At 48.3% G+C, this 15,450-nt stretch overlaps 1 protein-coding gene across 2 annotated transcripts in view; it reads left to right on the top strand.

The window, feature by feature from the left end:
- The first annotated feature begins 325 nt into the window (after positions 1-325).
- The window catches only part of PIP4K2B (phosphatidylinositol-5-phosphate 4-kinase type 2 beta), a 35,051-nt gene continuing 19,926 nt past the window's right edge, over positions 326-15,450 (top strand). Inside the window, exon 1 of one of the 2 annotated variants that reach the window (XM_010341815.3) lies at positions 326-656. In XM_010341815.3, coding sequence (XP_010340117.2) covers positions 498-656 — 159 coding nt within the window. In that variant the 5' untranslated portion in view covers positions 326-497. The remainder of the gene's footprint in view (positions 657-15,450) is intronic. The other variant, XM_010341816.3, reaches the window with a different exon arrangement.

Raw genomic sequence — 15,450 nt, 5'->3', positions numbered from 1 at the left:
CGGGTTGAGAGAAAGAGCCAAATCCTGGCTTTGCGGGGCCCGGGTGGGGAGCCCCTCCCGCGGTTCACAGCGACGCCTGCCCAGCCCTCCTCCCCTTCCCGCTCCGGCGCGGTTCGGAAGCCAGGCGGGTTCCTGTCAGGCCCGGGGAGGAGAGGCGGGCGGGGCGACCGCTGCCTCCCCGGGACGGGCCGAACCACGCGGGCGGGGAGGACGGGACCTGGGGACCGCTGGGCGGCGGCACCGCCCGGGGGCGGAGCGGGGTGCGGAGCAGGGTGCGGAGCGGGCCTGCCGGCTCCCCGGGGCGGGGCGGGAGGGCGGGGCGTGGGGCGGACGGAACCACCGGGGCCGGGTGGGGAGGTAACGGGACGGGCGCGACCATGGCGCGGTGAGGGAGCGGGGGTGGGGATCGGTCCGGGGGAGGCCTGGGGCCGCTGGCTTGTGCGCTGTCTCCGTTGCCCCCCCCTTTCGCCGCCGCCGCCGCCGCCGCCGCCCCGGGCATGTCGTCCAATTGCACCAGCACCACGGCGGTGGCGGTGGCGCCGCTCAGCGCCAGCAAGACCAAGACCAAGAAGAAGCATTTCGTGTGCCAGAAAGTGAAGCTATTCCGGGCCAGCGAGCCGATCCTCAGCGTCCTGATGTGGGGGGTGAACCACACGGTAACCAGCTCCCGCGCGCCCCTCGGAGCGCAGCCCCGCGCGCTCCCACGCCCCCCGCAGCCCTGGGCCCTCGCTCCGCAGGCCGTGCTGGTGACGCCTGCCACCCCTCGCCAAGCCACTTGCACGCCCACCCCACCCTTGCACGCCTTTCGGCCCCGTGTTCGCTCCCCGCACGCCACGCGAGGCCTGGTGTCTGTGGTCTGCCGTCGCCACCACCCCTTCCCTCCAGCCCCTCTGGCTTCCTGCGTGTGGCGTGCTCGCTTGGGGCAGCCCCAGGAGGGCAGAGGCAAGGCCTGGGTGCAGTGGAGTAGTTTTCACCCCTGCTCCTTCTCCTCCTCTCCCCTCATCCTGTTTGTTGCATGTGTATTTCCCCTTGTGCCTTACAGCCGGCTGCCAGTTCTCTGTCCGGTTGACAGGGCAAGTGGCAGTGGCCTGCCCGAATAGTCCTCTCTTTCGGATCGTGTGGTTGGTGTGGCTGCTCAAATTTTCCCATCCTCCAGGCCTCCTTACCCTTGGATGTAGAACTCCACCCTGGGTTTCCCTTTTTCCTCTTGAACAAGATGTATCAACTGGAGATGCACAGGCTTCCTTGAACTAGACGCTTAACCCGGGTGTCTCTGGGTTAGGGAGAAGAGAATGGTTATTAACCATTTGAGAGAATAGGATGCCTGCTTATAAGGAGAGACTAGAAATAATATGTCTTCCCATAGTTTTCGAAAGTGATCATTTCAAAGACTGTTGACTTAATCTGTTGTATGGCCTGAAGGTTGTGATGCTGCATAGGGTTATGTTCCTAGATGTGAGAGATAGGTCCCCTGCGTCCTTAGGGTGAATAGAGATTGTTCAACAGCCCCTGCCAGGAAGTTAGATCCTGACAGTGTTTGAGCTGGAAGACTCTGTTTATGCGCTGTGTATTTAGGGTCTTTCTTTTTCCTCTTCCAGCCACTTGCTCCTTGCCTTCTGACCATTTGGTTATCTGTCCTCACACTAGGAATGAGCAGAGGAAGTAAAAGGACCTGAAACACCAATTTCACTAACTAGAAAAATTTTGGAATGAGGAGGATCAAGCTTGGATTTCAATTCTTTAGTTTCCCTTGTGAGCACTTTAAATTGCCCACAAGACCCAGTGATGACAAAGAGGGCCAGCAAGACTTTGCATTGCTTTGGCAGAGGAGCTGAAGGTGCCTTTGGGTGGAGATCGATGAACCGTAATCCAAGCTAGGGTTTTAGATCTTGACCTGTCATTTAGAACAGTGCATGTGTGAATTGAGGTCTCTGTGGTTTCTTGGTCTTGGACCGGTTACTGTTTTCATGGTCATCCCTGGTGTTAGTGAGGGTCCTCCTGGCATAGGGAGTACCACTGGTTTAACGGCCAGACCTTTGGGAGCTGCTTCAGGCCGGCAGTCCAGCAGAGTTTGTTACTGGAGCTTCCTGCTGCCCCAGGGGTCATCTGACAACATTTCCAGGGAAACTGGGTCGTCAGAATATGAACCCCATGTCCCTTTCTGGAAGTCAGTCCTTGATTTTGTTCTGCATCCTGCTCCTCACTGTATCAGGCCTCTCTCTGCCAGTTCTCTTTCTCACCGAAAGCAGCCTGTCTGTAGAGAACTGGTAGAGGCCTGAGAGTCAGGAGTATTACAGCTAGCAGTGAGGAACCCTGGGTCCCTTATTTTACACATGAAGAAAAGGAGGCCTCGGGTGGAGGATTAGCTTGCCTGTGGTCACAGCAAGAGATGCAGCTCATTGTCTAGCACCATGGAGGTGAATCAGCCCATGGTGGTGTCTGAGTGGCTGGTCTCGTTTTCTTTGCCTCCTGTTGTTTGTCCTCTCTCTCAGCCAAGTCTGAGGATAGATGGGAAGTATAGTCCGGTGAGAGGTGAACGTATGCTCTGGGTTATATGCCTATGCATGTCAGGTCCTGGGAGTGTGTATGATGCATGGTGTTCTGATAGGCAGGCATGAGTCTGTCCAGATGTGGGTATGAAGCTTCTCAATAGCTGACAGATAGGTATCTGTGAGTCTTACTGTATTAGACAAAGTGGTCACCTTTTTTCTTTGCTAACTAAGTTGAAAGTTTGAGGGCTAGTTGGAAAGGCATTGACTCTAAGTAAGATCCGTGCCTCTGGACATAATAAACATGTACCTCATGGGAACTTCCCACCACTGCCCTGGGTAGGCTAAGTTTCAGAGGTGACTAGTCCTCTAAGTTTTATTGCTTCATCCTGGTCTGCAGTAAGGTCTAGTACGTCAGTGTCCCCATTTGGGAATTGGAGACGTCTGCCCAGAAGAGTGTAATCTGCCCTTGTCTAAGGGATCAGGACCACATTGCTCTTGGTGCACCGCTGCACTTTTTTCGGAGATTCCTTTCCTTCAGAAAAAGCCTGCTTTCTAACATTTTTTTCACCTGAGATTTCTTTTTTTTTTTTTTTTGAGACGGAGTTTCGCTCTTGTTACCCAGGCTGGAGTGCAATGGCGCGATCTCGGCTCACCGCAACCTCCGCCTCCTGGGTTCAGGCAATTCTCCTGCCTCAGCCTCCTGAGTAGCTGGGATTACAGGCACGAGCCACCATGCCCAGCTAATTTTTTGTATTTTTAGTAGAGACGGGGTTTCACCATGTTGACCAGGTTGGTCTCGATCTCTCGACCTTGTGATCCACCCGCCTCGGCCTCCCAAAGTGCTGGGATTACAGGCTTGAGCCACCGCGCCCGGCTCACCTGAGATTTCAATACCACCTTTTCTTTAGTTTCTCACCTGTTTAGGCGTTTAGGTATGCTAGTCTATGGCCAATGGTGTATCAGATAGGAAGGATGGATAGGTCTTTATCTACAGCAAAAGTTAGTTACCCTTTCATGAGGTGATTGGTTTACTTCTAGGTGGGAAAAGAGAGGACTTTGAACTTGGTGTTGTCATAGGAGCTGCTGTCATGGACAAGATCCCATGGATTTTGTGGAGGAAGAATGTGCAGAAAACAAGGAGAAAAATCAGAAGACTTTGCACCTGTCAGGGAAGAACTAGTGAAGAGAGAAAACCAGTGTTTTAGTGGATGAAATACAGTTCCAAGGGTTTGGAATTAGGGAAGAGATGGCCTCAGAGAGGAGCATGGAGACCATGGGAGGTAGACCTGGCTTGATACTTGTTGGCCGTTTTAGGAAACAGGTACGTGGGGAGGCTCTGGGGATCAGAGGAGCAGGAGCAGTTGTTGGTAACTCTGTATTTAACCATTTGAGAAACCGCCAGACTGTTCTCTAAAGTGGCTGTACCATTTTACCTGGCTACCAGGCGTGTATGAGTTCCAATATCTCTACATCCTCGTCCACACTTGTTACTGTCTTTTTTATTAAAGCCGTTCTGTTGGGTGTGAAATGGTATCTCTCTGTGATTTTGATTTGCATTTCTGTGACAGCTAATGATGTTGAGCATCCTTTCATGTACTTATTGGCCATTTGTACATTTTCTTTCTTTTTTTTTTTTTTTTTTTTTTTTTTTGAGACGGAGTTTCGCTCTTGTTACCCAGGCTGGAGTGCAATGGCGCGATCTCGGCTCACCGCAACCTCCGCCTCCTGGGTTCAGGCAATTCTCCTGCCTCAGCCTCCTGAGTAGCTGGGATTACAGGCACGCGCCACCATGCCCAGCTAATTTTTTGTATTTTTAGTAGAGACGGGGTTTCACCATGTTGACCAGGATGGTCTCGATCTCTTGACCTCGTGATCCGCCCGCCTCAGCCTCCCAAAGTGCTGGGATTACAGGCTTGAGCCACCGCGCCCGGCCCATTTGTACATTTTCTTTCTTTTTTTTTTTTTCTCGAGATAGAATCTAGCTCTGTGGCCTAGGCTGGAGTGCAGTGGTGCGATCTCGGTTCACTGCAACCTCCGCCTCCTGGGTTCAAGTGATTCTCCTGCCTCAGCCTCCCTAGTAGCTGGGTTTGTGCCCACCACCACACCATGCTCATTTTTGTATTTTTAGAGGCCCAGGGTTTTGTCATGTTGGCCAGGCTGGCTTTGAACTCCTGGCTTCAAGCGCTCCCCCGACCTGGGCCTCCCAAACTGCTGGGATTACAGGCGTGAGCCACTGTGCCTGGCCTTAGATCTCTAGAGCGTATTCATCTCACTTGACTGAAACTCTACGCCTACTGATTAATTCCCCATTTCTCCCTGTCCCCAGCCCGTGGTAACCACCATTCCACTCTTTGTTTCTATGAATTTGACTGCTTTGATACCTCATATAAGGAGAATCATGCAGTATACATCTTTCTGCGACTAGCTGATCTCACTTAGTGTAGTTTTCTAGGTTTGTGCATGTTACGTATTGCAGGATTTCTTTATTTTTTTTATTTTTTATTTTTTATTTTTTTTGAGACGGAGTTTCGCTCTTGTTACCCAGGCTGGAGTGCAATGGCGCAATCTCGGCTCACCACAACCTCCGCCTCCTGGGTTCAGGCAATTCTCCTGCCTCAGCCTCCTGAGTAGCTGGGATTACAGGCACGTGCCACCACGCCCAGCTAATGTTTTGTATTTTTAGTAGAGACGGGGTTTCACCTTGTTGACCAGGATGGTCTCCATCTCTTGACCTCGTGATCCACCCGCCTCAGCCTCCCAAAGTGCTGGGATTACAGGCTTGAGCCACCGCGCCCGGCTTTCTTTTATTAAGGCTGAATAGTATTCTGTTATATATATATATGCCACATTTTCTTTATCGTCTGTTGGCAGATTTGTTTCCACAGTTTAGCCCTTGTGAATAGTGCTGGAGTATGTATAGTTTTAGCTCTTACATTCAAGTCTGTCATCCATTTTGAATTCACTTTTGGGTATGATGTGAGGGACAGATTTATTCTTTTTTTTTTTTTTTTGACGGAGTTTCACTCTTGTTACCCAGGCTGGAGTGCAATGGCGCGATCTCGGCTCACCGCAACCTCCGCCTCCTGGGTTCAGGCAATTCTCCTGCCTCAGCCTCCTGAGTAGCTGGGATTACAGGCACACGCCACCATGCCCAGCTAATTTTTTGTATTTTTAGTAGAGGTGGAGTTTCACCATGTTGACCAGGATGGTCTTGATCTTGATCTCTTGACCTCGTGATCCACCCGCCTTGGCCTCCCAAAGTGCTAGGATTACAGGCTTGAGCCACCGCGCCCGGCCAGATTTATTCTTTTTTTTTTTTTTTTTTTGAGACGGAGTTTCGCTCTTGTTACCCAGGCTGGAGTGCAATGGCACGATCTCGGCTCACCGCAACCTCCGCCTCCTGGGTTCAGGCAATTCTCCTGCCTCAGCCTCCTGAGTAGCTGGGATTACAGGCACGCGCCACCACGCCCAGCTAGTTTTTTGTATTTTTAGTAGAGACGGGGTTTCACCGTGTTGACCAGGATGGTCTCGATCTTTCGACCTCGTGATCCACCCGCCTCGGCCTCCCAAAGTGCTGGGATTACAGGCTTGAGCCACCGCGCCCGGCCCAGATTTATTCTTTAATCTGCTCAGTTCCTCTCCTACATTCCACCCCAGTTCTTTTTTTTTTTTTTTTAAGACGGGGTTTCACCATGATGGCCAGGCTGGACTTGAACTCCTGACCTCAGGTGATCCGCCCACCTCGGCCTCCCAAAGTGCTAGGATTACAGGCATGAGCCACTGTGCCTGGCCTCCACCCCAGTTCTGTCCACACATTTTCCCTCCCTCCCTCCCTCCCTCCCTTCCTTTCCCCCTTCCCTCCTCCTTCCTTCTTTCTTCCTCCTTTCTTTTTCTTGAGGCAGGGTCTCACACTCTTGCCCAGGCCGAAGTGCAGTGGCACAATCATGGCTCACTGAAGCCTCTACCTCTCCACGCTCAGGTGATTCTTCTGCTTTAGCCACCCAAGTAGTTGGGACTACAGGTGCATGCCACCACACCTGGCTAATTTTTGTATCTTTTGAAGAGATGGTATGTTGCCTAGGCTGGTCTCGAGCTCCCGGAGGACTCAAGCGGTTTGCCCGCCTTGGTCTCCCAAAGTGCTAGGATTACAGGTGTGAGCCACTGACCTTCTTTACCTGTTTTTTCTTTGGCCTACTGCTTTAAAAATCTTCAGAGTGGCCGGGCACAGTAGCTCATGCCTGTAATTCTTGCATTTTGGGAGGCTGAGGCGGGCAGATCACCTGAGGTCAGGAGTTCAAGAGCAGCCTGGCCAACATGGTGAAACCCTGTCTCTACTAAAAATAAAATTAGCTGGACATGATGGTGGGCTCCTGTAATCCCAGCTACTTGGGAGGCTGAGGCAGAAGAATTGCTTGAACTCAGGAGGTAAAATTGCAGTGAGCCGAGATCGTGCCATTGTTCTCCAGCCTGGGCAACAAAGTGAGAGTCCATCTCAAAAAAAAAAAAAATCCTTAGAGAACATTCCTGCTCAGGCCTTTGAATGAAGTTTCCTTCAGCAGGCCTTCCTACCTCACAGGGAACAGTGGGACTCAAAAGGCAGGAGAAGGCAAAACTAAGATGTGAAAAGGAGGAGTGAACACGGATAGATTTATTGGCTCCTGTGGCCCTCTCTTTCCTCACTAGAGTGACAGTTCTTGCTTTGGACCTCCTTGGTCCTGTGAGTGTATTTCTAGCATGTCGTGTCTTCTGATGGTGGCAGGTAACAAGTGATTGTTGGTGGTGGGCAGCCCTCTGCTGAACCGGCAACAGAGCACTGGACCATGCCAGGAAACCTGCATGTGTATTCCAGGCCTCCTGAGTAACATTTCCTGTGAAGGTCGCACAGGAACGTGGAGGCTTCTGGACACAGAAGTTCACCAGACTAGAGCTAGCTGCTGAATTTTTGTCTCTATGTTGTATATTGCAGAATTTCCTTTTTTTTTTTTTTTTTAAAAAAAGGCAGAATAGTATTCTGTTGTATATGTACAGTAGAATCACACCTAAGCACTTTGGGTGACCGAGGTGGGTGGATCACTTGAGCTCAGGGGTCTGAAACCAGCCTGGGCAACATGGCAAAACATCATCTCTACTAGAAATACAAAAAATTAGCTGGGCAAGGTGGCATGCCTGTAGTCCCAGCTGTTGGATAGGCTGAGGTGGGAGAATCACCTGAGCTCGGGAAGTTGAGGCTGCAGTGAACTGACATCACTGCACTGCAGCCTGGCCTGTGGAAGTGAGACCCTGTCTCAGAATAAATAAATGAAAATGAATGGAAAGAGAGGGAGAGAGAGGGAGAGAAAGGAATTTTCATCTCCAGCAGGATCAGCATAGAGTGAACTCTTTGCTCTTAAGTTGTTTCTCACTGAGCTTGGTTAGCCCCCTCATTATTTATGCTCATGGAATTAATCATGGATATTCCAAAAACCACTTAAGTGACCTGAGATGCAACAGACTTAACCTTCCTATTAAGTTGTATTTAGTGTGGTTTTTGAATGAGTTGGCATTCCACAAGTGCACGCCTCCTGGAGGGGAAAGAGACTGGCCCAGTGTGCTAGAGATAGTAAAGGAAAGGCACATCTTCCTAAAACATTGCTTTAGGAGCGTCTGTGCTTCAAAACCTTTAGTACTCCACTCCCTTTTGTCTTCCAGATAAAGTTGATTCTTCTCTCCCTGGCATTTTAGACTCTCTACAGTCTGGTCATAGCTTCCGTACCTCACCTCAACCTAGCCCATCCCCCAGGCCGTGCGCCTTATGGCACAGGCACACCGGTCTTGCCATTTCATTCTCTTCTTTGATCCCCGTGTTAGCCATCTTTCAGTTCTCAACTCCTTCCTTTTCTTTTTTTTTTTTTTTTTTTTTGAGATGGAGTTTCGCTCTTGTTACCCAGGCTGGAGTGCAATGGCACGATCTCGGCTCACCGCAACCTCCGCCTCCTGGGTTCAGGCAATTCTCCTGCCTCAGCCTCCTAAGTAGCTGGGATTACAGGCACGTACCACCATCCCCAGCTAATTTTTTGTATTTTTAGTAGAGACGGGGTTTCACCATGTTGACCAGGATGGGCTCGATCTCTCGACCTCGTGATCCACCCGCCTTGGCCTCCCAAAGTGCTGGGATTACAGGCTTGAGCCACCGTGCCCGGCCAACTCCTTCCTTTTCCTATCCACCCATTCCTCGCACAACTGCTTTGTGCCAGTCATTGTGCCAGGGACACACAAATGGGTAAGATAGAGTCTCTTCCTTCAAGGGAGTCACAGACTTGTGGAGAAACCAGATGTGCAGACAAGTAATTACTTCAGTGCATGCAATATTTAGGACATAAAGATGCACAGAGACATAATTTGTTGATTCAACCTGGGAGAGACCAGGAAGCTCCCGCAGAGGAAGTGTTACTCGGCCAGCTCTTGGATGAACCTCTTAGCTTTGTCCCTTCGTCCCTTCTTCTGTTCTTCTTGCCTGTTTAACTATCTGTCACCTGAACTATTGTCATAGCCCCATAAATGGTCTTGGTGCTTTTTTTCTTTTCCTTTTCTAATCCTTACTTTATTTTTATCCCAGAATTACCTTTCTGTATCACTCAGTTGATTGTGTGGATTCCCAGACTGAAACCAGAGAGTGTCCCATTGCCTTTATAGTCAAGTCCAAATTTAACATATTGTGGACAAACCCAAGTTCAAGCCCAGACTCTGCCCTTGGTACTAGTATGTTTTGGAGCAGTATTTTTTTTTTTTCACTGAGCTTCATTTTCATATCCTGTAAAGTGAGCATCTCACTTTCCTTGAAGTGGTATTAGGATAGAGACAAGGAATGGAAAATCCTACCTTAGGCAAGGTAGCCAGCCGTAGGAAGGATTGCACAGCACAGCATAAAGAACCCAGGTTTTGGCACCAGACAGGCTGGGATCAAATCCTGACTGCACATACTCTGTCTGTGTGACTTTCAGAAAGGTACCCGTTTCTCTGAACCTCTTTTGCAAAGTCGATTTAGTAATACTTTACGTGACTGTTAAGTGTTACAAGTAATACCTTAGAATAGAATATATGTTATTTATGTGTGATATATAATGCTATAAAGCACTGGCCATTTACAGGCTTTCAATAGATAGAAGCATCTGTTCTATTATGCAATAATACAGTATTTATTAATGCAACATTTATACAATATTAATACAAAATTTATACGGTATTTATTAATATAATGTGCTAGACTGATGACCTATCTTTGCTGTATTACCTCCCCCCACTCATTATTTCTGTCCTATGACGCTGTCCTCTATCCCCTGACCCATCCCCGCAGATGCCCTCACCATTTCAAAAAAATGGGCAGTGTGCCTTCACAGCTCAGCCTTGATTCCCATGGCCTGGGATTTCCTTCTTTCATTTTTGGGAGAACTTCCATCCTAGGCCTGAAGTGGTTTCTCTGCAGCCATCCTCCTCTCACTTCCATGCAGAATCAATACTGTTGTTTTTTTTTTTTTTTTTGAGACAGAGTCTTGCTCTGTCATCCAGGCTGGAGTACAGTGACACAATCTCAGCTCACTGCAACCTCTGCCTCCTGGGTTCAAGCAATCCGCCTGCCTCCGCTTCCCCAGTAGCTGGGACTACAGGCGCATGCCACCATGCCCAGCTAATTTTTGTGTTTTTAGTAAAGATGGGGATTTGCTATATTGGCCAGGCTGGTCTCAAACTCCTGGCCTCAAGTGATCTGCCTGCCTTGGCCTCCCAAAGTTCTGGGATTACAGATGTGAACCACCACGCCCAGCCCTGGAGATATCTTTCTGTTTCTGTATCCCCAGCTCCTGGCATATAGTAAGGCCCTTGGTACACTGAGTAGAAGTAAATTGAATAGAAATCTGGCAGTCTGAGCCAGATTAGGAAAGACCTTGAATGCCAGGCTAAGCAGTTAAAACTTTACCCTGAGGTTGATGAGGAGCCATGGAAGATTTCTGAGCAGGAGTGTAACATGATCTTGTAGATTCTTCCCATGTCAACTGCTCTTGGTGCAATACCAGGAGAGGCATTAGGTGCCTTGTTTCTGGCCTGACGTATGAGGGTTGGGAGCCTGACCCTCTGGCCATGCTAAGTTCATCCCTCTCAGAGCCTCTGCTGTGTGTGTGTGTGTGTGTGTGTGTGTGTGTTTTTTTTTTTTTGAGACGGAGTTTCGCTCTTGTTACCCAGGCTGGAGTGCAATGGCGCGATCTCGGCTCACCGCAACTTCTGCCTCCTGGGTTCAGGCAATTCTCCCGCCTCAGCCTCCTGAGTAGCTGGGATTACAGGCACGCACCACCATACCCAGCTAATTTTTTTGTATTTTTAATGGAGACGGGTTTCACCATGTTGACCAGGATGGTCTCGATCTCTTGACCTCGTGATCCACCCACCTTGGCCTCCCAAAGTGCTGGGATTACAGGCTTGAGCCACTGCGCCTGGCCGCCTCTGCTGTTCTTGATGTCTGTATCCCTGGTTTCTCACTTAGTTGTATACTGCTTTGACTTTGAGTTGCATGGTGTCAGGGCTTTTTCTCATCGCCCTGATGAGATTATAAGCCTCCTGATTATTTTGCGTGTACAACACTTTATTGCCTTGTGTTCTCCTCCCATACACTTACCTAACAGAATGAAGCATGTAGTGGGTATTTCAACAGGAACTGTTCAACTGAAATGGAATAGAATTCTCTGGGACATAAAATTTTGCAAAACTAAAATATTAATAATAATATGGCTAATCCCTACAGTGAATCATCTACATGTAGCCTAGTAGAAGTAAGGGGTGAGTCTCCCCTAGTTGAGAGATGGATTATTCACCAATGTTAGCTGAGTTAAAAATTTCTTAGACTGGGCACCATGACTCACGCCTGTAATCCCAACACTTTGGGAAGCCAACGCAGGCAAATCACTTGAGGCCAGGAGTTTGAGACCAGCCTGGTTAACATCGTGAGACCCTGTATCTACTAAAAATACAAAAGTTAGCCAGGCATGGTGGTGCCCGCTTGTAATCCCAGCTACTTGGAAGGCTGAGGCAGGACGATTGCTTGAGCCCTTGAGGCAGAGGTTGCAGTGAGGCAAGATCGTACCACTGCACTCCAGCCTGGGCAACAGAGCGAGACTCCGTCCCAGAAGAAAAAAGAAGAAAAGAAAATTTCCTGCTATTGGGGTGTATAATCAAGAATAGAGATGAATTATTATACCTGAATTGAACCTAATTAAATAATAAATTTTAAAAAAAAAGAATCGCCGGGCGCGGTGGCTCAGCCTGTAATCCCAGCACTTTGGGAGGCCGAGGCGGGTGGATCACGAGGTCGAGAGATCAAGACCATCCTGGTCAACAGAGTGAAACCCCGTCTCTACTAAAAATACAAAAAACTAGCTGGGTATGGTGGTGCGTGCCTGTAATCCCAGCTACTCAGGAGGCTGAGGCAGGAGAATTGCCTGAGCCCAGGAGGCGGAGGTTGCGGTGAGCCGAGATCGCGCCATTGCACTCCAGCCTGGGTAACGAGAGCGAAACTCCGTCTCAAAAAAAAAAAAAAAAAAAAAAGAATAGAGATGAAATGAGAACAAGACTTATTCGGAGAATTAATGAATAGAACATTCCTGAATAGTTCCTGTTAGAATAACTCATCTTGGCTAAGGGGCAATTGATCCCTCTCAAGCCAGTGTTTTAGTCTTTTCTAGTTCCTCCAGTATCAAGCCCCTGCCTTGGCATCAAGTTTGGATTTTAAATGAACCCAGAATCAATTTGCAGCAGATACTTTAATGTTTTGCTCTGTGGCCTCACTCTTTGAGCCAATGGCATGTTCTTTCTATCGTGGAGGTATGAACCAGAAAAGGCAGAACTATGGAAGAGCCCTGAACTCTTTGTCTCTGTTTTCCCTTTAAGTCTCAGAGCCAGGCTTGGTATGCCAGGAAAAAGGAAATGGGACAGCCACCATGAATTGTTTCTGTTGGCAGAAAAACAAGGAGGTGGAATGGTTTCCTCTGTAGGCACAGATTTGACAATCACATTCTCTTGTGAGCACTCCCTGGAATGGGAACTGGCATGGGTCTTTTGGGGTTTTTTAGCTATTGGGAGGATTTATCCAATGAAGGGTATCAGAAAGCTGGATGCTTAGAATTTAAAAATCAACTTTATTGAGGAATAGTTTATGTATAATGTGCGTATTTTAAGTATACAATTTTATAAATTTCAGCTAATGTATATGCTCATGTAACCATCACCCCAAACAACGTATAAAACATTTCTGTCACTCTGGAATCACACTTCTCCTGTCCCTTTACATTCGGCACCCCTTGCCCCCAGGCCAGGCGACTCATTTCTCTCATTATAGATGTCTGCTGTAGAATTTTACATATAAATGGAATCATGCAGGATACACTTTGTGTCTGTGCCAGTCAGTTTTTGCCAGCAGTTTACTGAGTCTGCTCCGCTGCCAACCATAAACTACCCCCCCACGCCCCTTTCCAAGCACATGCATTCCTGTGGCTTCCTTCATTTCCCCATGAATAAATTGGGTTTTTACCAACTCTGGGAAGGTATGATTCCCCAGCCCAGTTACTGCATTAACTTGAACTTCTTCCATTCTCTGACATTTCTAAATCAAAAAGGTTTACAACATAAAAGGGGCATCAAATTAAATGCCATTTTCCCCATTTATGCTCCTAGAGGAGCATAAATGACTCTGGGTTATCCCCTCACTGCCGCCTGGGGCCTCATTGAGATAATAGGATTTGCAAGGAAAGTGTCTGGGAGACACAAGGCTGTGCCCCCTCCCCCCAATCCATTAAGTCAGGACTAAGGTTTCCTCTCTAAATCCTGAATGCATTAGTGGCAACTGGGCTGAGGGTCAAATGTCAAATACTCTGCTGTGATGAGAGAGGACATCTGTGGTTAATTAGACCACTAATTGGCTAAACTTGAGGTAGGGAAGGGCAGGATCTGCCCTTATCTCTGCACCAATAGAAAGCCAGCTCCCTGTCCAGGAACCAGCTCCCTGAAGGGACAATAGACAGTGAGAAGGTTTGTTTGCAGTAGAGGCAAGGCATCCTGTCCCATCTTCCCCAGTTTAGTGTAGGGCAGAACTTGACATTAGGAACTGGCCCTGCTTTCTTTTCTTTTCTTTTTTGAGACAAGGTCTCACTCTTGCCCAGGTTAGTGTACAGTGCAGTGGTGCAATCAGCTCACTGAAACCTCAGACTCATGGGCTCAAGCAATCCTCCCACCTCAGCCTCATGAGTACCTAGGACAACAGGTGTGCACCACAATGCCTGGCTAATTTCTTTCTTTCTTTATTTTGAGATGGAGTCTCTTGTCAACCAGGCTGGAGTGCAGTGGCTCGATCTCAGCCAACTGTACCCTCTGCCTCCTGGGTTCAAGTGATTCTCCTGCCTCAGTCTCCCGAGTAGCTGGGATTACGGGTGCCTTCCATCATGCTCTGCAAATTTTTTGTGTATTTTTAGTAGAGACAGAGTTTCACCATGTTGGCCAGGCTGGTCTTGAACTCCTGACCTCAGCTGATCCTCCTGCCTCGGACTCTCATTTATTTATTTATTTAAGAGATAAGGTCTTGCTGTGTTGCCCAGGCTGGTCTAGAATTCTTTACCTCAAGTGTTCCCCTTGCCTCAGCCTTCCAAAGTACTGGAATTATAGGCATGAGCCACTATAGCAGGCCGGGCCCTATTTTTATCAGGAGGGTCAGAGTCGGGCAGTGGCCAGACACGTACTTCTGTTCACTTTAAATTCACCTTGGGGATATGAGTTACATATCGATATAAACCCATCCATTTTTTTTCTGTCTTGAGCTAATTTCTTGAATAACCCGCAATTTGTATGAAGATGTTCAAAGGCCTTAATACCCACTTAGGTTGGGAGACATTTACCTACTGATCATTTATTATTGCATTTGACAAATATTTATCAAGTACCTGCCATATATGCTAGTAATGGTACCAAGCACTAAAGATTAGTAGGATGATCTTCACTTAGAAGTATAATTAAGGCCAGGCATGGTGGCTCACGCCTGTATTCTCAGCATTTTGGGAGGCCAGGGTGGGCGGGTCACATGAGGTCAGGAGTTCGAGACCAGCCTGACCAGCATGGTGAAGCCCCATCTCTACTAAAAATACAAAAAAAAAAATTAGCCTGGCATGGTGGCGCATGTCTGTAATCCCAGCTACTCAGGAGGCTGAGGCAGGAGAATCGCTTGAACCTGGGATGTGGAGATTGCAGTGAGCCGAGATCGCGCCATTGCACTCCAGCCTGGGCAACAAGAGTGAAACTCTGTCTCAAAATTATATATATATATATATATATATATATATATGTGTGTGTGTGTGTGTGTGTGTGTGTGTGTGTATATATATATGATATGCTATTGGTTAGCTTAACTATAGCAGGCAAGGGCAAGGTTTATAAGCATTAATTACAATATGAGAGAGATGGCGAGAAGACAGATACAAACAAATCTTCAGGAATTTCAAGATGGAAAAGGGTATTTATGGTCTAGAGAATCTTGGGAAACTTCAGGGAAGAAGTGCTATTTGAGCTGGCCCTTATTGGGTGAAGAGTTTCAGTAGGTAAATAGGGCAAGGTTGAGAACTTATTTGAAGAGAAGAACAGAAATAAAGATGGGGAGGGGCTGGGTGTTACCTGGGGCTTGGGGCTTGGGGCTTGGATTACCTCCCAGGTAATCCAATACTTTGGGAGGCCAAGGCAGGAGGATTGCTTGAGCTCAGGACAGTGAGACCTTGTCTCTACACAATGCAATAAAATTAGCGGGATGTGGTGGTGCCCACTTGTAGTCTCAGCTACTTGTGGGGCTGGGTGGGCTGATTGCTTGAGTCCAGGAGGTCAAGGCTGGAGTGAGCCATGATTGTGCCACTGCACTTCAGCCTGGGTGACAGAATGAGACCCTGTCTCAAAAAAAAAA

The sequence above is a fragment of the Saimiri boliviensis genome, chromosome 17 (assembly GCF_048565385.1).
Source record: "Saimiri boliviensis isolate mSaiBol1 chromosome 17, mSaiBol1.pri, whole genome shotgun sequence".
NCBI lineage: Eukaryota > Metazoa > Chordata > Mammalia > Primates > Cebidae > Saimiri > Saimiri boliviensis.
The sequence above is the reverse complement of the archived record's forward strand: the minus strand, read 5'-3'. Positions and strand labels throughout refer to the sequence as shown.